We start from the raw sequence: 26,564 nt of genomic DNA, 5'->3' as shown, positions 1-26,564 counted from the left end.
AAACTCAAAGTGGAGGAATAAAATGAACAACGCCCTCCTGTGGTGATTTGGGTAAATTACATCGCTGTTCAGACTATAATGACACTTTAAAGATTAAGATTTTTAAACTCAAAGTGGAGGAATAAAATGAACAACGCCCTCCTGTGGTGATTTGGGTAAATTACATCGCTGTTCAGACTATAATGACACTTTAAAGATTAAGATTTTTAAACTCAAAGTGGAGGAATAAAATGAACAACGCCCTCCTGTGGTGATTTGGGTAAATTACATCGCTGTTCAAACTATAATGACACTTTAAAGATTAAGATTTTTAAACTCAAAGTGGAGGAATAAAATGAACAACGCCCTCCTGTGGCGATCTGTGTAAATTACATCGCTGTTCAGACTATAATGACACTTTAAAGATTAAGATTTTTAAACTCAAAGTGGAGGAATAAAATTAACAACGCCATCCTGTGGTGATTTGTGTAAATTACATCACTATTTAAACTAAAATGGCACTTTAAAGATAAGGATTTTAAACTCAAGGTAGAGGAATAAAATGAACAACGCCCTCCTGTGGCGATCTGTGTAAATTACATCGCTGTTCAGACTATGATGACACTTTAAAGATTACAGGGGTGGTTTCCCGGACAGGGATTATTTTAAAACAGGACTAGGCCTTAGCATAATTAGGAAATATAACTAGTTTTAACAAACATGTCGCAAAATGCACACAGGTTATGTTTTTAGTTAGGCAAGGCAAAGGGCACTTATGTGTTTTAAGATATAAATTGTTTTATTTTAGTCTAGGACTAGTCTAATCCCTGTCCGGGAAACTGCCCCTAAGATTTTTAAACCCAAGGTAGAGGAATAAAATGAACAACTTTGGCGATCTGTATAAATTACATCACTGTTCAGACTGTAATAACACTTTAAAATATGTTAGTGCAAGGTGCTTTGAAATTAAAGCAGCTTAAACATGCTTTTAAGTCTGGGACTAAGATAAGCCCTGTCCGAGAAATCGCCCCTAAATGTGGGTTTTTAAACAGACATAATCTTTGGGACTTTATGGATCTTCTATATGCATGAACAGCTTTTAACATTCCTAATAATAAGGAAAACATGAAATCGCATCAAATGACCCCTTTAAATAAACCCTTCTGTTGTGGTTTACGTGAATTATTACCTAAACATATTAAACCCAATCCTATGTGAACAGCCTCTAAACGCCACGTGTCAAAAATGAGATGATAATATGAACTGAATATGTCAGCACTTAAAGGGTTTTGCATCTTAACACATATGTACATTTACATAAGGAAAAGTAGAATTTTTAAAAAAATGCATAGGTCATGGTTAAGACCTATTATGTTAATGAAACAATATATGTGTCATTTTAAGTGAGGACAAATATTTATAATAATGGCAATTTCGCTTTTATTTTTCTAGTGATTATTAAAAATTGATGAACTAAAATTGAGTATGTGTAGAAGAGAGTCCTGTTGTTGAAACTAAGTGAAGTGTTTATGGTATATACATTTTATACATTGGCATATCTTACATTTTCGTGTCTTATGTTATTGATATATTGGAAATGGAGTATTTTAGTGGGAAGTTTTATTGAAGAAATTTATTGATTAATTGTTGTCATTATTGTTGAACTGAAGTGCTCATAATTATTTAGTAGCTAAATCTGGCACAGAGCATCTTCTCTCTATTAGAGATTAATGTTTGTCTGTGCATTGTCCTTGATAAATAAATACAATTAATTAACCTCAGAATTATACAAGTATTATGCTTGTGTCCAGAATATTCTTAAAAAAATGATATGAAAACTTGATCTAGTGCATATTGTCGGTCTTTCACATCACAAGTTAAGATACCAAGCCTCTTAAAAGGTTTAACAGATTATTTGAGAATATTTTTCACATGCAAGCCCCCTGTCCTGGTATATAGATCCACCTGATTTGCATTGGTAAACACAAGCAGGGGTTTTAGTAAGATGACACAGGACAGGGTAGAGAGAGCTGGTTTATTTAAGGAGGGTATAAACATACACAGTGATTGAACTGCATGAACAGAGTAAGGACTTTTACCTGAATATGACAAAAATCATCTTAGCTCAAAGACAAACTACCCGTGTTTCACACAAGATTATGATTTAATCGCACACTGACATTCAAATGCACACACATTCAGGGATCTGCAGGGCATAATAAAGCTAACGCACATATATTCCAGATTGTTTTGATGATTCTAAAGGGAAAATCAACACCTTATGATGAGGTCCATAAGACTACTGAGAAAGAGAGATCGAGAAAGAGAGAAAGGGCAAGTCCAGTAGTACCGCTCGAATCATATCACTGCTTTCATTATTCATTTTTTTGCTACTATAAACTTAAAAGCAAACTGAAATTAAAGCAACAACATTACAAACCCTTAACCCACCCCATTTTACAGCTCATAACCCCCCCCCACACAAACCCATGAGACACAATCCAATAAAGGGCATTTGCACTATATCAAATCCAAATTAAACAAAATATGTCATCTCTAGAAAAATCTTCATTCTTGTATGTAAATATGTTAAGAAGAGCTCCAGTCAGTGACACCTGAAATTGCACTTGTGCATTCAGCAGAGCAGCGAGTCTCAGCTCTTCTCCGATTTGTTTTTGCGAATGCGTTTGTATTTGTCCACGTACGCCTTCACCAGGTTGGCCACCTTATCAGAGTTCACCTCTCCACTCTTGCTGTGGCACACCTGAGGGAATAACATAAACATTACCGTATACAGGATTAAGATCACCTGAAAACACAGTGGTTCTTCCTCCTGACCAGCAGAAGCCAACAATATAATTTGCCTTATAACCACAGTTACTATTTTCTTGATAAACAGCTCTTGGAATTTTTGAACAAAACTACATGAAAATGCCTAAAACGTACCTTTTCCACAGCTTTGCGTACAATCTCTTTATATTCCTCTTTGTTAATTTCATTCTTTTGATAATATGGCTTAATTGCTGCTTTGACCTCATTGACGGCACGCTCCTGAATCTGCAACTTCTGTTTGAAAAGGAGATTTGTTTTAAGAAGCGAGGACTTTACTTAAAAAAGCAGGACTTTACTTATGTGTGCACACTGACCTTCTCTTTCTTTGAACTGTCAGCATGGGCCTTACTATGAGAGGTGGGCTGGGGGGTGGTAGACGATGGCTGGGCAATACTGAGTGTCCCTGTGGGGTGATGCAGGGATGCACCCACTTTGGTTGGCATGGGTTTGAAAGAAGGTTTGCCTGGGACCGAGAAGTTAGGCATCACCTGCTGTAAAAAAAAAAAAATGCATCGTTTAAAACAGTCACTAAAGGAGCACATCACTAAACAAAGAGACAGAAAACACATGCAAACATTGTGGCTACCTGTGGCATGTGGCCTTCGTTGGGTGCAATGAAGCCCCCCTGTTGCACAGGTGGAGGCGGTGGGGGTGGCGGTGGCAGCCCCTGTACAGCAATGGATGGGACCTGAAGGAGAGGTCCAGCTGGGTGCAGATGTACTGATACAGGAGGAGGCATGCCGAACTGAGCAGGCTGCAGCCCTGGAGCAGGAGCTCTGGGAACCAAAGGTGCCATGGGGTAACGGAGGACCCCTACCATGCCCAACTGATGGGGCATCAGGGCAGGCAAGGGTTGGGGGACAGCCTCAGTGGAAAGTGGGGCCTTTGGTTCATTCTGAGGGGGATCTGAAATATGGAAGTGAACATGCAACTGTGTTATTCAATACAAAACTTGTTACTCCTGAAACATCATCCCATTAATATCAAAACCATTTAAAGGCTCCCTGTAGGCAATCATTTTATTATTTAAAACGCATTTTTGGGCATTATATAGCATATATAAAAGCATATATTTTACCTGTAATTTCTCTATGCTTTAAAACAGCTTGAATGTAACATTACACCCTAAGGCTTCAGTCACACCAAAAGCGCTTTAAACGCTTGCAAACGCAAGGCGCGACGCACTGCCTTTTTTTAAAAAAGAGCAGTGCGACGCGGCTTTTCATATTGCTAAGCAACCACCGAGTCAGCTGTCTTGTCAATCAAATATTGAAGCGTGAGCGCTCTTTTGCTGTTAACTGTCATATCAGCAGAAACTTTAAAAAGAGGACGCTTGCTCTGACCTTGTTTGAGGATGAGAGGTGCACAAACACGCAGGAGAGAGTGAGCGAGTGGAGTCCGGTTCTTCAAAGCAACTGTAAACTTCCCTCACCACAACGTAAGGCCCGCCTCTCCCCTCATTCGATTGGACAATGGAAAGACACGAATGACGTCGGGCGCTTCTCCGCTCTCAGCGCTCCTTCAAAAACGTGTGCGCGGCAGGCGGCAAAAAACCGCAAGGCGCTCGGCGCGCATAAACAGCGCGCAAACGCGCCCTGCCCATAGAATATCATTCAAAAAAGGCGCCTGCAACTGCCATAAACGCTATTGGTGTGACTGGCCCCTAAGTCCCCACCTCTATTCAAACGCACAGCTCAGGCCAGGGTTTCCTGCAGCACTTTGCAGTTCGGGTGGCCCGCCTAAGCTGGGGAACCATATGTGCACCACGAGCAGGCACATGCGCCACACAATCAAAATGAGAGAAAGAAAGAGACGTGGTCCACCACCGCTGTCTGAAGGACATGGGTGGATTGACCATCTGGCAATTCTGGCAAATGCGTGAGATTTTTTCTACATACAGAGGTTACGCGGATGCTGTAGCAAACTAGTCATCAGGAGCACTGAGAGTTTTCCCAGTGGGCTGCATGGCAACCTGGGACGGTTTGCTTTAATGCACGGAAGTTATAGAGTAATGACAATAACGATTACAACACTGTTTTTTATTTGGACCCACTTGTAACTCGCTGCTGTCATTGCTGCCTCCCTCAAAACACACAGTCACTTAGTGCAGCAATGCGCATGTTAATGCGAAACTATGAGGATAATTATAATAACTGTCACCTTGAAAACTCACTATCATCCGGTTGTCTGACGATTGTCGATACAAAATAGTATAATCTATTGACACAACCCTACAGCACTAATCTGTAAGCACTGATGTTAACAGATTACAGCACTCACCATGCATATGTGAGCAGCACAGAAGCAGTGCTGTGATCATTTCAGGCATCCAAACATAATATCTTTGACTCAAATTACTGATCCACGCGATCAACTGTGTTGATATGATTGATTACATGTTTGCGACAAGAAAAGGAATTAAGGCGATTTTAAACGGTAGGAATAAGAAAAAATACTCATCAATGGTGTTAAATGATGAATTTGCCCATGGCTTGTCTTAAAAAAAAATAGATTTCCCCAAAGTGGGACTTAGTTTAATGTAACAGAAGATTTCTTTTTGTAAAGTATTATTAGCATTAAGATGAAAAAGTGGTTTTGCAAGAATCAGCCTGATTTAAACATATCTGTATATCAATTTTTGGATGAAGACAGACCTGCTTGTTTCGAGGCACCAGGCGCACTTTGATCCTCCTCTTGTCTGTTCCAGACGTTGCTGCTGCCTCTGTCCCTGCGCGAGTAGTAGCTCTGAACATCAGCAGGAAGAGTCCGGCGCACGGCCCAGCTCGATGCCGTCGACCACCCTGAACGATCCACTGGTGTATCAGAGCCCTCAGGCTCTTTTCTTTTCGTTCCAACTCTGTTTTCATTAAACCGACTGTATGAATCGGTGTTATTAGCTGTCCCTGAGAAAGAAGTACGTTGCCTCCAATTATCTCCTTGTTCCCCCTGCTGGCTGGATGGCCATTGTGCACCTCTGCCACGTCCTGCCGAACGCTGACCCTGCTCGACATTCCACCCACCCCGTGACCAGGACTCTGTAGGTGGATCAACCACATTTTCATCTCGCCTTGGCTCACGTCCTCTGGTTTCAGTATCCGTCCAAGTCCTCACCCAGTCTGGATTCTCGTTTCTGCCTCGATCTGGTGACGCTTCGTGGAAGCTGCCGTTGTTGGATGAGTTGGGCTCTCTTCCTTTGAAATTACTAGGCATCTCTGAATTGTTTCTCCAGCTTGAATTGCGAAAACCTCTTTCCCCACCTCCGGACGGCCAACCGTCCCCACCCCAAGACTCCCTTTTCCGAGGAGAGTGGCTGCCATGGTCCAAGCGCTCCTGAGAGGGGCTCCTGCGTCCGGTCCGGTTTCTGGTTCTGGACCTCGAACGACTTCGACTGCATCGCCTGCGACTCCGCTCTCTACTACGACTGCGTTCTCTGCTATGGTTTGGTCTACCATCTCGCTCATCCTCTTGTTGCTCACGGCTCCTTGACGTGGATCGCGTCTTGCTGCTTCTATCTCTTGATCGAGATCTTGATCTGCGTGACCCTTCACTTCTAGACTCCTTGCTAGGAGACCAGGTTGTCGTAGCTGAATGAAAGCGAGACCGGCGTGATCGTCCATCCCTCTTGTCTGAGCCTTTCGGCTCCTTACATGATTCAGACTTGTGCACAGGCTCTCGACTGGGCTGCTGAGGCACGTTGACGCTGGAATCCATCTCATGTGGTCTGACATGGTCTTCATTCACGGAAGCAGGTGAATCACACTCCATGGGAATGAGGTCAGTATTGTCTTGATGGGTTCCTGCATTAGTGTCTATTGTCTCTAAAGAGGTGGCAATAACTTGTGGGAGTTGTTGATCTGATGGACCGGTGCTATCATCCAGCTGGTTGGGAGACTTCGAAGGACAGCTGCTAGACTCTTGTGCGAGACCTTCATCTGTGTTTTCTGCTGTGGCCTCAGACTCATGTTCCAAGTCAGTGATCTTGTTTGAAGCATATGCTGTTGGTTCAACGTTTTGAGAACCAAGCTTTTGCAGGTCTGCAACAAAAGGAGGTGGACTGTCTATCTCCTTTGCTGCTTGGACTTCATCACATTTTGTCATGTCATCGGGTGAAAGTTTCTGATTGTCTTCATGATCAACAGTATTCATGCTGGCCTTTTCCTCCATTGTGGTCGTTTCTTTTTCATGGTTATTAGCATCAGTGAAAACACATTCATTCTCATCCGAACTCTTCTCATTCGCCTTCTCCATCTTCTGCTCTGGATCTGCTGGTTCTGGGTCATTATTGGCCTGATCAGAAGTCTCATCTTCTTTAGGTTCCTGCTCTGCTTCCGTTTCTTCTGATTCTTCTTCCTTTAATAATTCATCATCTTCATGATTCTCAGGCTCGGTTTTCTGCTCCTCTTCTTGTCTATCCACTGGATCATCTTTTGTCTTCACTCTTTGATTGCTCTCTTGCTGGCCCTCGCTCGAAGAAGCACTTGTTTCGTTTACGGTTTGTGATGTAGTCGAATGGTTGGTTGAAGAGGACGTATCTGAATCTGTTGCCTGGGATTGTTCAGCAGCAGTATCCTCCGTCTCGGAGCGACTGTGACGAGAGGAGCGTCTTGTCGCAACAGCTTCTGGTGGTTTTGCTGAGCTCTTTGACCCAGAACCTCTGCTCCCCTTTCTCTCCTCACCTTTGGGACATGTGACGGCACAAACTCTGCCAAAAGGAACTGAGAGACGCAGAACAAGATATGTGAGGATTGAAAAAACACAATCCATATATTTACCGGTGTATTGAATGGTATTTTAAAGTGATCCCTCACCTGAGTTTTCTGATAGCAGAAGATTGAGAGACGCAGAGACAGCTGACAGAAGCAGGTGTGAACGCAGGGATACCCTAAAAATAACCAGTAAGCAAAACATAGTAATTTAAACTTATATGAAACCAAACAAATTCAAAGATTAAATAAAATAATTTAAAGATTACTAGTTTTCTCCATCTCATTGAAACTGAAAATAGTTTTTTAAATACAGAAACCATGACAGAAATATCTTGACATTGACATAAAACATGTTTCTCACCCAAGTAGACCTGTTGAGGGGGCAGGTGCAGAGGCAGGTAACCATCGGTTTTTCCTCTGCAATCTCCTCCACTGGATGTCATCCGACAACTCCTCACAAAGCTCAACAGATTCAGTTCTACAACAATAAACAGAAAACTTACATAACCAAACTGCAAAAACAAACAAGACACTTGATTTTTCAACACTTAACTTGATTCACACAAAAACATCAGGTTAGCGCATAACTTACATGATATGAGTCACAGTACCGACTGTCGAACCCTGTTGGCTGGGCAGTGATGAGTGAAAATGTTGAGAGCGCTGGAGAGCATGACATGAGTTTCCACTCATCTGCATGATAAAGAGCTGGATTATATGACGCTAAGCTTTTATAAATATTACTAAAAGAAATAAACAGTGCAGGACTAACCTTTCTGTTTTTATTCACAAATGCTTCCGAGTGACCTATTAAAGAGTTCAAAACAATTAATTTCAGAACAAGATTGAAAAGCTTACTTCAGAGCTGTTCTGTTTGACAAGACCTGCTTATAATATTTCACCGCTTCAGCTGTCAATGCAGTGTGAATCTCATCAAATCAAAACAACATGACGACTGGGATCAAGACATTTTACAGACAAAAGTCATAAGGGTTTAAAATGCAATCGTGGCATGGGAGTGTGAGTTTTGTCCATCAGATCGGAAAAACGATCAGCTCGACAGTTTGAGAGTCTGTGGGGCAACTATGCAGCACCAATATTAGTAGTCCGACCCAAACCTGTACCAAAATGTAAAAGGCACTGACGTGTGTGCACCAGTCTGAAGCCCTTTTCACACAGACATTCAGGGAAATACACGTAAAATGCATCCTGGATTTTTCCGGAATGGTTAGAGTTTTTGTTTGTTCACACTGCCAAGATTACACGGCATCTGATGGTCCCGGAAAGACACGTGACCTGTTGAAAGTCCTGCCCTCTCTTCTATGCAACGTCTGAAGTTTGCATATTATATATTATCTCTCTCTCCAGAAACAACTCGCATGCGTTTTTGTTTATAATAAGACTACAAAGGAGCGCGTGAACGCACAGTTCTATGCCGGTGAATGATCTCAGCTTCAGAGTGGATATTTGACATGAGGGTATTTTCGTTTATTATAGCTCAAATGAGCATGTGACGCGATATTTTTTTATGCTGCTGAATGATCTCCGTTTCAACGCAGTAAGTAACTAGCTTACTTACCTGATATCTGCTTCAGTCCATTTTGCTGACATTTCAATTCTCGTAGTGAATGTTGTAAATCCCTCATTTTAAAGAGTTGAACCAACTTCATGTTGCCATGACACGCGCGTCCTCACTACGGCACGTGCGTCATTGTTTATGCGTCTCATATATCATTTCCTGATAACTGCTTCAATCTAGTTTGCAACATTTCTCGTGGTGAATGTTTATATGCATGTTATCTCTCGTTGTAAGGAGCTGAACCATAACTTGTGTTGTGATGATGACGCGCGCGTCCTCACTTCGACACACCCTTTAGGGCATTCTTGCGGCTTCATGTTCACACAGAGGGTTACCTGCATATCTTATTAAGTCCTCTTTCCGGCAACGATCCCAGAAGATTAACGGAACGAGTTTTTGTTCACACAGACGCTTGTCTGGCAATTTTACGGGTATTTTCTGGGACCAGAGGTCTGTGTGAATGGGGTTTGACAGAAAGAAACCCCAGTGGCCTCACAACCAATTTTGCCCGTTGCTCCATTTATTTGTTATCTGACGACGACACCAAGGTAAGCGCTAAAATGTAAATTCAAAATTGATTGACCGGTCTGGCGCATAGAAAACCTAAGACCAGAGGCTACCTATATTATTCCCATCTCATGTCCGAGGCACATGTGAAACTTTTAGAGCCTTTTTACACATTGTCACTTCATGCGTTTTCTCTGATTGTGTAGCTAAGTGAGAAAAAAAAACTTGCTCAGGTCTCGAGTCGGACAACAAGTTTTCCCTGTGAAGACCTCTAGTTAGCGTAAAAAGCAAAGTGAAAAAAAAAATGCACATCCCCAACCAATTTACAGGTTTAAAATTTAACTAAAATATTAGGCCTGCCAAAATAAAAATGTAAACCCTCATTACACAATGCTCAACAAGTGAAATGCTGAATGATTATACCAATTTATTACACATTATTATGCTGCATTTACTCTGCCGTTAATAAATATCATTAAAGAGCACCTATTTTATTTCTAAAAACAACGTTATTTTGTATATTTGGTATAGTACAATGTGTTTGCGTGTAGGGTTCCCACACCTTAGTTAACCTTAATTCAAGGACCTTTCAAGGACTTTGCAGGTCCAATGCCCTCAAATTCAAGGACTAAATGTGGGGACACATTTCAAGTGAGAGCAAGGTAACATCGTACTACCTCAAAAAAATCTGGCATCGTAATCGGCGAGTACTTGAACTCATGTACCGATCCAATACCATTTTCTTAATAAACCAAGTAATGCCCATTATAGCTAATGCTAAAGCTACCGCTGCAAAGCGAAACTGAGCTCTTCTTCGCTGCTCTGAATGCAAAAAAAACAGGAAGTAACCACACGCGTGACGCAACCACTTAGAGCGGCGAAGAAATCAAAGCATGCAGCCATATGTCCGCTGTTTGTTTGTATTTCAGACTACAGTGGAATACAGTATTTCAGTGGCTACACTTGGTGTTTTTAAAGGAGCTTTATTTTACTTTTGTATTTAAAAACTGAAATGCCTTTTGTTTAACAAAATTGTTTCTGGATTTTTAAGTTTAAAATAGATTATTTTGTTATATTATTCATATAAATGTTTTTAATCCTTATTTGTTGCACTGTTTTATACAGTTATATTCTAAAACTAAAATACTCTTTCCGTTTACAGTGTTAGGTTTGTGGCTCTTTTTCACTTAGGAAAAATAAATATTACTGTCGAATGTCTTTCAGATAATAAAATACTCTAGTTCACTGTATGTATTTTTTCATGTTTTATACAGAATAAGTCTGAAGCACACCATAAAACAGTTATATCCATTCATACAGGGCTAGTAGTATGTACAGCTGTATATTATACAGATACGCACCCAGGTATCGGATCGGTACTCGGTATCGGCCGATACCCTGAGCCCAGGTATCGGAATCAGGAAGAGAAAAATAGTATCGGAACATCTCTTATTGTTACAGTTCCCTTTCGAGGGAACTTGCGCTGCGTCACTGCTCTGACACCTTGGGGGATGCCTCCAAGTGTATGTCCGTATGAATGTGTATATCAAATTTGAGGCTTAACGAGAAAGATAGGGTGACGTGGGAGCCAGGTTGTATACCGATATGTGAAATATTGCCAAAGACGGCGTTACAGGGACGCAGGAAGTATGCCAAGAGAGACACAGCATCTTGTTCCCTTCTCAGGGAACAACATTTACATACGTAACCCGAGACGTTTTCATGTGTCAAACACAACTATGCAAAAAAGCATTTTGGTATGAATCAACATTCGCATACAGAAGATATAAGCATTTAAAGTGAACAGTTTAGCACGTGTGATTAAAAAGTCTAGAATTTTAATGATATTATCCAACACTACACAGGGAAAGATACAGACCTGTATCTATTAGGGGTGGGCGGAATGACCAAAAATCTATTTCACGGAATGAGTCATTTTATTTCACGGAACGGTATATTTCACAGTATAAATGTTTTTCAGTTTATATTGTTTTTTTATTATAAAAATGTACAGAAATTTGCCACTCACTAGCTTTTAACTAAATGCTCACCACAGTTTTTAATTATGAGCAATTTAAAGTTAATAATGTTACAGTGAAAATACCCAGAAGATAACAACAGATTAAGTCTTGATAAGACAGAATCTTGTTTATAATTGAGTTATTCATTTTATAGACCGTTGAAGCTATAGTATGCCTTCATTGTATTTTGTATTTATGCATACATTACATTAAAAATAGGCAATATGTTAAATGAACAGGTATAAATATATGCAAAAACCTACAGACAGGATGAATACCTATAGCCTATATGAGAGAAGAAGCTCTAGATATTATAAATGTGACAGGTGCTATGATGTGATGATCATAAAGTTTGTTTTAAGGTCTTGACGCCCTTTACTTTCTATTAGACCTTAACATTTGCATCTCTTTCTCGTCTTTCCAATCAAATATGTTGCAAATGGCGCGTCAAACTACATCGCTCCAGCAGTGCACGTGTCACTGATATAAACGCGAGTTTTGTCTTAGCTTGCTTGAAGTTGAGAAAACTTTACAACTATTAGCATTAATTTCGAGAAGAACTCTTTATTTGGCATCGCAGCTCCTTGCACGCCTAGAGAGACCTCTGCACGCGAGAGACCGGCCGGGTGGCTGCAGCATGAGCAGAGAGAGAGAGAGAGAGAGAGAGAAAGAGCGAGCGAGAGTCTCGCTGCGAGACCCACGGTGGATTCACTGCTGTCAGTTATTATAAAAATTACAGAAATAACTTGTTTATTTTTTATGAGTGAATTATTTTACATGTTTCTCCGTCACACCAAGTCTAACATGCGTGAGGGCAGAGTTAGCCACGCCCACTTATTTGCATTTCGCAGAATAGACGGAATAGAAAATCTGTTACGTCTGACATTTTATTCCGCGGTAACGGAATATATCGTCATACCGCCCAGCCCTAGTATCTATGTATGTATATTTTCAAAAACTTCCCAGGGCCTTGAATTTTTTTCTCCCAGATTCACAAACTTTCAAGGATTTCAAGGACCTGTGGGAACCCTGTGCTTGGTTTATGGTTAAAAACACATTATTTCCACATACCATGCGTTTTTGTAACTCCAGATTTCACTCTCTTCCTGTAACGCACAGATTTGAAAAGCTCTGTGTCTCTGATTTGCCAGCTAATCTGTATGTTGTGATTGGATTATATACCTCTGACATCAGCTGCAAACTTGACGCTCCTTACCAAGTTTAAAAGAATCGGTTGCTAACAGGAGTTAACTTACAGGCTTTAAGTCCGAAGTGGGAGGAATTATGATAATGTCGGTCTTGTCTACATCATCATTCACAGAAAGTAAACTCTTGCCTACAATCTGTGTGTTTGTTATAGTCCAAGAAAATATATTTTCATTGGAGACAATTACTTGTGTCATTGTTTACTTTGGGGTATGGACCTTTTGCATATCGTTACCATGTACTAATACACACTTACACACAAAAGAAAAGTTAAAACCATGAAGTGGACAATAGGTGCTCTTTAACAAATATCTAGTTGAATAAATATCGGTTTCAGATTGTTGTTTAAATAAAACAAACTAGATTTATGTCTGTAACGCACTAGATATTCTCAAATAATATAATGTTGTAATCAATACCATGCGTTAGATGCTAACAAGAAAGTGTAGGTTTTAATCTAGATCATTCTTAAAACACTGAATTCTCAATTCAAATGAAACTCACCTCACAAACAAAACAATCAATAATTGGCCAATAATACGTACATATTCGATTGTGGCGTTTCTGTTTGGCATGAAGTTTTTTCTTTTGCAGTCTCTTGGTTTCTTCTGTCTCTTCTCTGTAAGTGTCACAATGAAATGCAAAAACATTCAGATGAATATGTGAACTCCTAAACAAACACAAGCACACACACAGTGTGATGGCACTTACACAGAGACATGACACATCTTTTGAGCGTCTTGACCACTGCACATCTGCGACTCTGACAGCTGGGGCACCTTCACAGGAAGCTGAAAGAGAGAAACCTAGAAAATCAGCTTTAAATCCCTTAAGAGAAACATCCAGAACATCAAACGGGCATCTGACCTTGATGCACTGCTGCGAGGAGCCCTGCAGGTAGATCATTCTGATGGGTCTGCGATCCACTGGGCAGGACTGAACCATCTGTAACCCGCCACACACAATAAGCTTTTAAACATAGTACACACCCTTTACTGTATGCATTTTATCTGTAATAATAAATTAATCATAGGTGTGATTTGATAGGTGTGATATTGTGTAATGGGGAGGCCCTAACCTGCGCCCAGCGGAGAATACAGGCGGAGCAGTAAACATGCGTGCAGCCGTCCGGTACCGCTCTATCTGCCTGCCTGGGTTGATTCAGACAGATAGGACAGCGTTGGGCTGCCTCATCCTCCAAGCTTTGTCCACCTGAGAAAACACAAAAATTACAATAAACCTTCGGTACCATCAGAAGCAATCACAGATATTCAAATTGCTTAAATGCAGTAAAGAGAAATTGAACAACTCAGCTGTTTGGGTAGAAACAGAAACTGGTGAAAGTCAAACCCCACTCACCCTTTCCTGGCCCCTCTTGCATCTTTGGCTCCAGGTCACAGCTGCTCTGAGACTAGATTTAAAAAAAGAAAACAAAGAACCCCCTATATAATGTAATAATTTAAGCTACAATTTAAAGACAATAAGAAAGCATTAATCATTTTATAACTCGGTTATTGTGTCTTTATTCAGTCGCTTTATTTACTCTTCAACAACACAGCTGAAGTTTGGGCTACCTGAGGTAAAACAAAGCCATTTTAACACTTTACAGACACTGAATATAATCTAATGAGAACGATTATTGCGGGTAACACGTTGGGACAAATATTTTTTGCTCTGTAAAAGTGTTTAAAGGCAGTGTTTACTAGTTTACACTCTTGTTTATCAGTGTGACGCGGCTAGCCGTGTTAGCATCTGCTGTCATCCACACACACTCACCTCCGCGCGCTTACCGCCACAGGCCTCAGGTCATATACGAGCACGCAGCACGCTCGTCAGCACAAAAACACGCACTTTTCGCGAACTTTCATCGGCACTTGTGCTTGTAATAGCTGTAGATTTGAAGCCGTCCGGCCACATGTGGGTCAGAGGCTGCAGTTTCGCCTCTTCAACGCGGAGCGTCGCTGCAGCGCGGCATGCCGGGAGACTTCCTGCGTCATCACGTCGGGAATAAAGTTCACGGAAATTGAAGTCGGTAGAAAGGCTTATGCAACTTCATACTACTGCAATAACAAATATATACACGAGAGAGCACCGATTTCACTCTTCAGGTTACAAATTACACACAAGTACAATATTAAAATGTGACGGATTAAACATAACATAAATAACGATTTTGTCTTTCAAACACAAATAAAAGTGTCAAACCTAACAAACATCACTTAAAGGATGCGAGAGATTAAAATTATTTAATTTAAATTAATTAATGTGATTTTTATTGGACAAGACTTTGTTCTTTCAGCTGTAGATTTATTGATATTATAATTTGTTTGCGTCAAGTTTGGGGGGGGGGTGTTTGTTGTAGAGTATATCACATTGTACAGTTTTGCTGCACATAAAGTAAATAAAATATATCTATGTACACATATATATTGAAACAGAATACAATTTAAATAAAAAAGAAAAAGAAGATAAAATAAAGACAAAAATTGAAAACACTAAGGAGGGATCGCGTCATTTTCCATCAACATCTGGCCAATAGGAGATGACGCCCAAACAGTTTGCTCCTCCCTCTTGGTGATTTTTTCCCAGTTAGTTTGTCTCTTCCCCAAATTATTTCTGCATTTAAATGTTATTTGACCTCGCGGTTGTTGGTTATCTAATCAACTGTATTATCAAGTGTATTATCATGTAATTATTGATGTCATCTGTAAAATGTTTCTTGTGTTTCTGTTCAAAGCCCTCGCTGTAGATACATTTTTAACATTATAATATTGTATTTACATTCAATCTGTTTAAATGTCCAGCAGAGGACACTGTTGTGTATAAATGCAAAATGATCCAAATATCTATTCAATCGACCTTGGTCAAAGAGCACATATTTCATTGCTAAAAACAACTTTATTTTTGTATTTGGTGTAATACAATGTGTTTGTGTGGTTTATGTTTAAAAACACATTATTTTCTACATCACGTAAATTGTTTTTGCTCCAGATTTTTTTTTTTTTTTTTTTGCAATCAACAATAGTACAATGAGAGATATGCAATTAAACAAAAGTATACAATTATTTTACATCAGATTTCACTCTCTTCCTGGAACGCACAGATTTGAAAAGCTCTGTGACCCTGAGTGTTGTGATTAGCCTGAATACCTTTGATGGAAATGTGACGCTCCTTACCATGTTTGAAAGATTCGGTTGCTAACAGGAGTTAACTTACAGGCTCTGAAGTGAAAAAAATTATGAAAATGTTGGTCTTGTCTTCATGACCAATCCCAGGAAGTAAACTGTTGCCTTTGTTGTAGTCCAAGAAAAGAGATTTACGCTGGATACGATAACTCGCTTCATCGCTTACTTTGGGGTATGTACCTTTTGCATATCGTTAAGATGTAGGCTACTAATACTCATTTACACAACAAAGGAAATTTTTAAACATGAATTGGACAATAGGTGCTCTTTAATCTTCAGCAATAGAAAATTCATGATTTATTTTTACTTTGTATGAAATGGTACAGGGATATCAATATAGTGGGTTTGATGTCTCATTAATGACCATTTAGTGTGACACTTATATTTAGCAGGTTAAGGCATGAAAATCAAATCTTTAACATCTATTAAAAAATATAGCTTATCTTTATAAAAGTGAGAAATGACACATTGATTGAATATCCTGAAACTTTATTAGATATTAATTACATTATATACACAGTGTTTCACTGAAACAAGAGCGTAGCATTCGCGGGAATGGCCTCTTGTACATGAGGAGCGTTTACCCCTCGCAGGTCTGCAGTTTAGTAGTAGTAGTAGTAGTAGTAGTGTGTGTCGGGCCCGACCAATAAGCCAAAACAAGCCCAGAGAAACCTCTCAGTTAAACAACATTCAAAGTCCAATGAGGAGGGACTAATCAGGTACCAGACACACTGTGTAATATATGAGAAGACTACAGTTCTACAGCCATTTCATATTTTAGACATACTGAGCAAAATTGAGAACAAAAAACAATAATAAACAACAGCATATATACACTTCAATTTGTGCTATTTACACATTTACAGTATATAAATATAGTAAAATAGATTAAATTACATTGGTGTTCTTCCATAAATATCTTTGAGAGTAACAAGTTGGATGACACTTGAGTTTTAGCTCTTGGAAGCACAGTGAGGCATGAGTAGTGAAAATACAACCCCTCCCTCTCTCTCTCTCTCTCTCTTTGTGTCTCTCATTCAGAGAGGAACTTAAAGCTGCCAGTGGCAAACACTGAAATGGTAAATCAAGTAAGCCACCAATGGGTCTCTCTACCCCTTTAGAGTCTAACATGAAATAGCTTTCAAAAGCAATTTTGCTTGAAATGTGACCATAACAAGTGAAATAACATTTAAAAAGGCTGCAGCTTAAATGCCATCATTTAACTTATGATTAACATTAACCAGTAGTCCATGCAGCCCAGGTGACATCCGCTCACAATGAAAGCTGTTTTAGATGTAACATTTTAAATATATTTGAACTACAAAGACCTTTTAAAGATTATTTTCTCTTGAATAGGGTTCACAAATGAACGGTAAAACCATATCGACTTTGACGTACCAACAGCTGATGAACCGTTACTTGAATTTGAAATACATTTACAGTAAATTGGTGCTGTAACTTCAGATCAGCTTTTGTCCACTAGTAGATTTAAACATCAGTAAAAAGCGACTGAAGTCAGACAGTAGAAATGTAACAAACCTTTTCAAAGCAAAAGACATTTTCACATTTGCTGATTGGCCAAGCAATCTTTCACGTACCAACACCAAGGTACAGACTGATGTCAAACACAAAACTTCACTCGTGTATCGTTGATCGTGAGTCTCTAGTAAGATTTTAGTTGTAAGTACATGATGTTTGACCTGAACATGGACATTTTTCACACTTTGAAGGTCAAATAAACCTTGTAACGTACCACCAGAATTCAACAGTATCAAAACTACAGCACACAAGGAAAAGAAAAGAAAATCATTATGAAAAGCACAATAATAAAAGAGTCGTTTACCATCTGTGTGGTCTAAGAGGATACTGTACAAAGTTCAAAACATTCTTTCAGAATGGGATGTTTGTTTTTGCTCTGTGCTGATAAACGAGCAGCTTCTTGTTCATATATATTGCAGTTTTAGTGACTTATCTCCACCCCATCTTCCTGTCAGTCATAGATGACATGTCCACTAGTGGCCACTGCCGGTGTCCTCAGAAACCCCAGCATTGTGGATCCAGTCCAAAATAATCAAAGTCATACAAACGATCATAACAATGATTCCTGTGATCAGGAACAAAAGTGCCTGCACAGAAGAGATTACAGTAAATATATGAATTTTTTATCAAAATGTATCTGGGCATTTATGTATTTGCTCGAATGGTGAAGGTGGATCTTCTCTTACCGCAATCTTTTGAAAAGACTTCATAGACTCTTTTTGCACCAGTTTGATGTAGAAGGCAGATGGCAGGATGAAGATCAGCATGGCCGCAGCAGATGCACCTGAAGGCAGAAAAAAACATTTGCGTCAGACACTTTGCTGCATGTGCCGTAAAGCAGGATTACATTCAATCCAGTCTACACTTACCAATAAATCCAAAAATGTCTCTGATGCTGGGGACAAAGATAACCATGATGTTTACGCAGACAAGCAGGCCGACGGTAATGCAGATGTGACGGGGCCAGCTGAAGCCTTTAGATGCGCAAATCAGGTGGTTGACTGAGGTACGAATCTATAACCAAGGACAAGGTTTTGCTCAGTACAGTGTCTTAATTCTTCAGATGGTATCAGTGAAAATAACTAAAATACTCACAGGGAAAAGAACCACAGGCACAGTTAAGGTCACAGCAACCAAAACAGCAAAACGCACCACCAGAAGCACCATATCAAAACTGTAGACCCTGGAGTAAGTGTGAAGGAGCTCGGATTCGACAGCCTCTGTAAAATAAAACACAATCATGTTTAGACTCTTGCTATGACCACACAACCTAATTACAACAAAACCAGCATCATATTTAGCGCTTTGAGTTTAAGAAAAGCGCGTTAGAAATAAAATGAATTATTATTATTATTATTATATTATACCAATAAACATGTTTTATTTAAAAACACTTTAAAGACAATGTGTGTAGGTTATTTTGGAGTTTAACCCTTTCAAAGCTTTTTTTCAAAAAAGGTTGGCTGCCTTGTTAAGCATTTGACAAATAAAACTTTGCCCAGTGCTCTTGAACACCAAACATCACTCATCCCACCAAAATGTTTGTTTTTCCTTGACCAGGAACAGATAGATTGAGAAATTTGCCATGTTACATAACATTTCCCATTATTCGGGTAAACACATCAAACATGTTATGTTCTAACCGTGCCCAGACAAACAGCTGAACGGCTCGCAGTATTTCTCACATATTTATATATATCTGACCAATAAGAGTGCTTTATTTGACACACCTCCCGTGATGACAAACACACCCTGACCTGGAACTTTAAATACATTGTAGTGTTCAGCTAAAGAACATGAATGAATAAATAAATGAATATCTTCTCAGCCCTGTCCTGGAGCCATTACTATTCATCTAACACACCTGATATATTAGAAAAGTGTGCATCTTACATATTTTTGATGTGTGTGTATGTGTGTTTTAAATGCTTACCGTTGAAGGTCAGATATCCAAAGAGAGCAGCCAGTAGATACATAACAAACATTCCCACAAATGACACATTTGCCACATTCTGCATCTTCTTTCTGGAACGACTGTAAACAAACAGGTCATGTTAGCTTGTGTTTTGTGTAGGGCAACAAATGCGTGATTTGCTTGATTACTGAATAAGGAATGTAAAAATGCTTTTATAAGAGTTTTTAATAAACATATTTGAGAGGTAACCAATGTTTTCATGGCTTGTACTCACTCTTTGAGTTCCTGGTACATGGGCAGAATCGCCGGGTGGCAGACAAATGCAAATGTCAGAATGGGCACCGCATACACAGTCTGTGATCAAACACCAGTCATTAGACACACACGTAAACGTAAATGCAAATCTGTAACAATGTGAATATTCGCTCTCGTACCTGCGAGTTGAAGACAAAGTATTTGGGTTTGCAGCAGTTGTCCTCTGTGGTGTTGGTTTGAGACACAGAGCTGTTCACTGTGATGTTAATAAAGGTTTCAGGTAGAGGACAAGGGATCTGGAATTTCTTGTAGATCACCTGAAGAACAAAACGTCCCGTCAGACAAACGATACCAAACTCACCATTTCATTTGCATTATCTACTAATAGTCGTTGGTGTTGTTAACCACTTGCGTATCTCTGAACTCACCACAATGAGGAAGAACACCATACACAACAAGGAGAAGCCACTGGTGTATCCCAGGTAACCTGAAACAAAATGCAAATTATGAGCATCAAAACAAACCACACCCAAACAAATGCAAACAAAACACTCATTGGCATATGTTCATGTCATTTGAATGTCCTTTCTAAAAAATTTTACCATGCCGTGTTTTTGACCTTTTTCGTAAAATGAAGACTTACCCAAGTTTTTAAGGAGCGAGAGAGGTAAAATGATGGCCACGGTGACGATCAGCACGAGGTAGTCACCGTTAGTGTACCAGGAACTGCAAAGAACAAAATAAAATTCACATCAGTATTTTTAGGACAAATGACACACAGCTGTTCACGAACATCCTGTTCTTAGACTTACAGCTGTTTGTGATATGCAAGTTTTGTCTCGGCCGTGTTTCATGTGGTTTTGTACCATGTAAGGTCCTAAATCTTTGATGTCAGTGTTTGTTGTATTTGGTCACTGGGACAAAACTAAATGGTTGTCTTTGACTATCAGACCCCCAACACACCACCCCAACCGGACAGATGTACAACACAGCACTCGTACTGTTCTGAACTGTCCGTCCAAAACAAACAAGAGTACAACAACAAAAGGCCTGTGCATCCAGTCCCCGCACAGCTTGTACCTAACCTCTAAGCTGCCGACTCAAAACAGAATATGAATGTGAATCTTACTTGTCATTGGCGTCCAGAAATGACTTGATGACTATCGGTAGTTCGTACTTCACAATGAAAAGGTAGCTTGCCATAGCTGTGGATTAAACAGAATTCAAATGATTTTAGCTCTTCAAAACAAACCAAAAGCAAAGTTCTCATAAGCATTTTCGCAGGATTTTGCTCTGCTGGTTTTACCTCCAAAGTTTTGCATGGTGATTGAGCAAGAGGCGGCCAGTTTGCCGGGAATTCCGAACGCTTTATACCCCAGCTGTTCGTAAACCATAGACCCTGGACAGAGAGGGAAAAAGCATTAAAACTCAAACCATCACATTAAACACAGTCACAGTAATAGGGTGACCATACGTGCCATTCTTCCCGGACGCATCCCGTCCAGGATTTTGGGTTCGTCTTCCGGAAGTTGTATTTGTCGACCGCATACGTCATAGAGGATTATTATTATTATTACAGAAAAGCAACCGTTACATTTTAAGGTAAGAATGAAACTACGATTGTATATCTTATGTTTTTAACTGAATGGCGTATGCGGTCAACAAATACGACTTCCGGAAGACGCACCGAAATCCTGGACGGGATGCGTCCGGGAAGAATGGCACGTATGGTCACCCTACACAGTAACAATGGTAAGAGACTCACCTCCTTCGTTGGCTGTTTTGAGCAGCAAATGTACAGAGTACAAGGAGAAGATTAACACTGCCACAAGCAGGATCCTGTTCACAAACAAAGAAACAGTCTTGAATTATTCATAATGCTCACAAGCACTCATGAGAAGCTTTATCTGTCCCATGACAAAACATTTAAATGAACATGAAATTGAATTTGCATCCACCTCCACAGCAGAAGTGGAGCAAAATATTACTTATTGATGAAATATTACAAAAAAATACATGTTCACATCCAATATTAATGTGTGGAGAGAAACAATCGTCCCAATTCAGTCTCATCTTTCTCAACTACACATAATGATCCTCTTCATTACAGTCTGTTATACGAGCAGACAAACTCACAGTATAAGGAGGAGATTAAGGATTAGATTTAATTATATTCTCACTTTTCACACAGTCATCTGATCCATTGTCTGCTTGCGTGAACCAGACCGAACCTTTTATAACCTGCCTGACCTTTAGCACATTTCCATCTCACATGCTAAACAATACAGCATCACTATTTAACTTCTGCTTTAATCGCACACTAATGCTCTCCCTGCAAATACCTTCATGAAAAAATTTCTTCACCTTATTCCAATACCTTTATATAACAGAGGAAACCCTATAGCACACTTGTCATGAGATTACCACACACAGCATTGTTTGTAAACACTAAGCACAGTTTTCAAAGTCTTACTCTATCAGAGCTAAATCGACAGATTTAGATTTACTCAACACATTCTGGGGCAAATAGCTGGACAAATTAACAGTATTAATGTTATTAATCACATATGTTAGACTAACCTACAACAAGACCCAGTTAGATAGTATCGGCTGATTTTGTTTGATATATATAAATATAATTTTTGTCATTTGCTGTACAGACAAGCTAAAATACATGCTTTACATAAACTTAATACTCACACAAACAGGGCGATGCCAGTATTGGCCATAGCATAGGAAAGCCCCAGTATTCCACTTCCCATGATGGCATTGCCGAGATTAAACACTGACATCCCAAATGACGCTGATCCAGGACTCTAAAGCAACAAGAGGAAAAAGATTTATACACGTTTTACATGTTTAAGAAACTGATTAAACTTCTCTGACCAGATGTACCACTTACATATTCATTCTCATATTTCTTCTTGCCAGACAGAAAGTTCTGGCTTTCTGCATCCACGTCGACATACTGCAAACTGTAACCACATTAAATCAGTGTTTGACTGTATATAACAGGTGATTTATTGTGATAATAATGACCAAACTAAATTGTATGCAGGTTTTACCCGTTAATAGGAGTTTTGGTTGGACTTTCTTGAAAACCCTCGTATTCATTGCTGTTGGTGCTGCTGTTGTCCACATCTGAAGTGCCGAAATGACTCATCTCTGTTTTACCAGGGGCTTTGTTCATTCTGTAACAAAAACATTATTCTGATTACTGGATAAAATTAAAATATTTGGTGTAGCCAGAAATCTGAAGGACTGGCAAAGCGCGCTCACTTCTTCTAGGTCTAGCACGCATGCGCGTAATTGTATGCACTATGCAAGTTTTCCCCATATACAAAATTATATGCTGGTTTTACCTGTTAATAGGAGTTTTGTTTGGACATTCTTGATAAGCGTAGTATTCATTAATAGCTGTTTTGTTCGGACTTTCTTGATAACCCGTGCATTCATTAATATGAGTTTTGTTTGGACTTTCTTGATAACCCTCGTATTCATTGCTGTTGGCAATGCTATTGTCCACATCTGAAGTGGCGAAATGACTCATCTTTGTTTTACCAGGGGCTTTGTTCATTCTATAACAGAAACATTATTCTGATTACTGTATATGAATTTAAATTCTTTAGTGTAGCCAGAAATCTGAAGGACTGGCAAAGCGCGCTCACTTTTTCTAGGTCTAGCACGCATGCGCGTAATTGTATGCAATATGCAAGTTTTCCCCATATACAAAATTATATGCTGGTTTTACCTGTTAATAGGAGTTTTGTTTGGACATTCTTGATAAGCGTAGTATTCATTAATGGCTGTTTTGTTTGGACTTTCTTGATAACCAGTGCATTCATTAATATGAGTTTTGTTTGGACTTTCTTGATAACCCTCGTATTCATTGCTGTTGGCGCTGCTGTTGTCCACATCTGAAGTGCCAAAATAACTCATCTTTGTTTTACCAGGGGCTTTGTTCATTCTATAACAGAAACATTTTTCTGATTACTGTATATGAATTTAAATTCTTTGGTGTAGCCAGAAATATGAAGGACTGTCAAAGTGCGCTCACTTTTCGTAGGTCTAGCACACACGCGAGTAATTGTATGCAGTTTGCAAGTTTTACCCATATGCAAAATTGTATGCTGGTTTTACAGGTTAATAGGAGTTTTGTTATGATATTTTTTGATAACCGTAGTGTTCAGTTTTGTTTGGACATTCCTGATAACCCTAGTATTCATTAATAGCAGTTTTGTTTGGACTTTCTTGACAACTGTAGTATTCATTGCAGTTGGCGCTGCGGTTGTCCATGTCTACAGGCCTGAAATTACTCATCTCTGTTTTACAAGCGGCTTTGTTCATTCTGTAACAGAAACATTATTCTAATTACTGTATATGAATTAGAATTTTATACACTGTAGTGAGGATTCATCAAATGAATAAGTATCTAATAATTTTTTATGATCTCTTATGTAGCCAGAAAACCAAAAAACTGTCAAAGCGCACTCACATGTTCGCGCGTAATTGTATGCACTATGCAGGTTTTACCCATATGCAAAATTATATACTGGTTTAACCCATTCATAGGAGTTTTGTTTGGACTTTCTTGATAACCGTTGTTTTCACTGCTGTTGTAAATTTCTAGACGTTTTATTCATTCTGTAACAGAAATATTCTGATTAGCCTACTGTATGAATTTACATTAATATTTACATTTACAATTAATATTAAATCTTATAACTTTTAGTGAGAATTCATCCATTAAAAATGATTAAGTATAATTTTTATATCTAATCATTTTTTATCATCTCTGGTGTAGCCAGAAATCTGAACTGTCAAAGCCTGCTTACTTTTCCTAGGTCTATGTGCGCGCTTAATTGTGTGCAAGTTTTACCGGTTAATAGGAGTTTTGTTTGGACTTTTTTGATAACCATGGTATTAATTGCAGTTGGTGCTGCTGTTGTCCCCGTCTAAAGGGCTGATATGACTCATTTCTGTTTTACCAGGGGCTTTGTTCATGATTCTGTAACAGAAACATTATTCTGATTACTGTATATGAATTTATATATTATACACTATAGTGAGGATTCATACGTTAAAAATGAATAAGTATATTTTTGCCTAATATTTTTTATGATCTCTAGTGTAGCAAGAAATTTGAAGGACTGTGAAAGCCTTTCCATGGGTCTAGCACGCGCGCGCCCGCATAGATTTGTGGAGCCCCGCCCCAACTTCACGGCGCGCATTATTGTGGTCACGTGACAGGACAGAGAAGAGTGGAAAATTACAGATCCCCGGCACCGACGACCAGCAGCCGCATCGTCATCAACTATTAATAACGACATCTACTCAATCTTAATGTACACATTCGCAACAAAACAATTATTGACATATTCTTCATTCATCTTGACTTTATGTATATGGTTACATTTAAACGAACAGATAACTCTGATGAAAATAACGTAAATATTGATTGAATCTGAGGGAAAGAAGGAAGATGCTCGGCGTGTCTCGAGAAGACGCCCCACATTAACCGGAAAGATCAAACAAACCAAACAAGGCCAATGAATAAGACTTTACAATCAAATGTATAGCCCAGTACGCGACTTCATACTGAATTATTAATAATAAAGATGATTAAGACGAAAGAGTTAGACAATCTGTGTTATAAATGAATGAAATATTTTAAACGAATTAAATTGTCTGTACACGCGGGATGGTAGTGTTTTACAATGTATCAGTTACTGCGCGCTGTCAAGTAAATAAGTTAAAATGTATAATTTTCTAATTTCTGTTCTCTTTAAACGGATGTGCTGAAACAAGATGATGAAACACGAATGAGTCACGCCAAAGAAATTGAACACATTCAATCCACATTTGGACAAGCCCTTAAAGGGTGATAAATAAATAAAGACAACAATAAACAAATGAAATTACATAAATACGAACAGATTGTAATCTGGTTAAAAACTGTGATGAAACACACGAGTAGGCTACTGTTAAACAACCGGTATGAAATCTTACTGGTATGAAAATCTTACCTGAAAAATTAACACAAATCCGTTTCTTCAGATCCTGTTTGATCGAAAAAATCCTTCCCAGTTGTGTAGAATGTTCCAGTAATCAATTACAGAACCGATCAATTGATTTATAATATATCCGTATAAATAAATAAATATTGCGTAGATTAAAAAAAGTAAAAGTAACTGAATTATATATAAAATACAGCAGTAAAACTAAACCCAATAATATTTCATCATAAGAATATTAAAGCTGATGGTTAAAGAAGCTGTCCCGAAATCAGACTCGTCTCTCGTCTGTCGCTCAAAGCCGGTTTATATTCACCGGCTGAATTGCATCAGCCAGCGGTACTTGTGCAAGGGGTGGAGCCTATGACGTGGATTGTATACAAACATAGAGCAGGTTACTTTCCATCAGCTCAGAACTAGCACATGAAGACAGATCTTCATTCTGTAAATCAACTACAAAACTAAATGAATCTCCGTTATATCTCAGTTGTTTCTCGTAGACAGCTAGTCACAGCAAACTGGGACCTTTAACAAGTCTCATACTTTACACATTTCCTAAGAAAGCAACATTTTACAAAGGCTGTGTCTCATCTAGGCTACAGTTTCACAGATCTCAACTGTGCTCAGATTTGCCAAGATACTAAAGTCAGAGACCATTTCTTAACAAATGGTCTAAACCTTAAACTCTCATTAAAATAAATTAATAATAGTAATAGAATAATAGAGCCCAAAAACATGGTTATGACAAATTGACTATTATAAAAACAAATGTGTGATTTAAAAACATAAATACTAGTGAGAGATTAACCTGGTTGGGAATGTGTCC

At 39.0% G+C, this 26,564-nt stretch overlaps 2 protein-coding genes across 4 annotated transcripts; both read right to left on the bottom strand.

Annotated features, from left to right (window-relative positions):
• Nucleotides 1-2,000: 2,000 nt before the first annotated feature.
• scaf11 (SR-related CTD-associated factor 11) lies at nt 2,001-14,814 on the bottom strand. The gene is made up of 15 exons (XM_065273478.1): nt 14,607-14,814; nt 14,190-14,241; nt 13,909-14,042; nt 13,698-13,775; nt 13,542-13,621; nt 13,376-13,449; nt 8,290-8,324; nt 8,110-8,210; nt 7,879-7,995; nt 7,620-7,693; nt 5,466-7,526; nt 3,398-3,717; nt 3,126-3,302; nt 2,926-3,045; nt 2,001-2,743 (listed from the first exon to the last, which is right to left on the bottom strand). Exons 2-15 carry the CDS (start codon nt 14,209-14,211, stop codon nt 2,633-2,635), a joined length of 3,504 nt encoding a protein of 1,167 aa, XP_065129550.1. The 5' UTR covers nt 14,212-14,241; nt 14,607-14,814; the 3' UTR covers nt 2,001-2,632.
• A 1,673-nt stretch (nt 14,815-16,487) lies between these two features.
• slc38a2 (solute carrier family 38 member 2) lies at nt 16,488-26,045 on the bottom strand. 3 transcript variants are annotated; one of them, XM_073813751.1, is made up of 18 exons: nt 25,751-26,045; nt 23,476-23,691; nt 23,087-23,302; nt 22,790-22,915; nt 22,627-22,699; nt 22,425-22,540; nt 21,490-21,563; nt 21,031-21,123; nt 20,854-20,929; nt 20,368-20,450; nt 20,153-20,211; nt 19,904-20,041; nt 19,744-19,823; nt 19,488-19,588; nt 18,650-18,774; nt 18,424-18,568; nt 18,241-18,338; nt 16,488-18,141 (listed from the first exon to the last, which is right to left on the bottom strand). In XM_073813751.1, the coding sequence occupies exons 2-18, from the start codon at nt 23,688-23,690 to the stop codon at nt 18,028-18,030; spliced, it is 1,932 nt and encodes a 643-aa protein (XP_073669852.1). In that variant the 5' UTR covers nt 23,691; nt 25,751-26,045; the 3' UTR covers nt 16,488-18,027. The 3 variants fall into 3 exon arrangements, with proteins under 3 accessions (XP_073669852.1, XP_073669853.1, XP_065120550.1); XM_073813752.1 differs by lacking the exon at nt 23,087-23,302 and having other exon boundaries at nt 25,751-26,044; XM_065264478.2 differs by lacking the exons at nt 23,087-23,302; nt 23,476-23,691 and having other exon boundaries at nt 25,751-26,042.
• Nucleotides 26,046-26,564: the final 519 nt, after the last annotated feature.

The sequence above is a fragment of the Paramisgurnus dabryanus genome, chromosome 1 (genome assembly GCF_030506205.2).
Source record: "Paramisgurnus dabryanus chromosome 1, PD_genome_1.1, whole genome shotgun sequence".
NCBI classification, from domain to species: domain Eukaryota; kingdom Metazoa; phylum Chordata; class Actinopteri; order Cypriniformes; family Cobitidae; genus Paramisgurnus; species Paramisgurnus dabryanus.
This window is presented reverse-complemented; position numbering and strand designations above follow the sequence as displayed.

Bases quoted from the DNA above. Each gene is read 5' to 3' on its own strand.
- slc38a2 (XM_073813751.1), bottom strand. From the start codon at position 23,690: ATGAACAAAGCCCCTGGTAAAACAAAGATGAGTTATTTTGGCACTTCA. The intron at 19,824-19,903 runs GTACGAGAGCGA...GTTTGATCACAG, and splicing joins ACTTTGTCTTCAACTCGCAG to ACTGTGTATGCGGTGCCCAT. The intron at 18,569-18,649 runs GTGAGTATTTTA...CCTTGGTTATAG, and splicing joins TGCCTGTGGTTCTTTTCCCT to ATTCGTACCTCAGTCAACCA.
- scaf11 (XM_065273478.1), bottom strand. From the start codon at position 14,211: ATGCAAGAGGGGCCAGGAAAGG. The intron at 13,622-13,697 runs GTCAGATGCCCG...TCTCTCTTTCAG, and splicing joins CCTCGCAGCAGTGCATCAAG to CTTCCTGTGAAGGTGCCCCA. The intron at 2,744-2,925 runs GTACGTTTTAGG...TTATTCCCTCAG, and splicing joins TACGCAAAGCTGTGGAAAAG to GTGTGCCACAGCAAGAGTGG.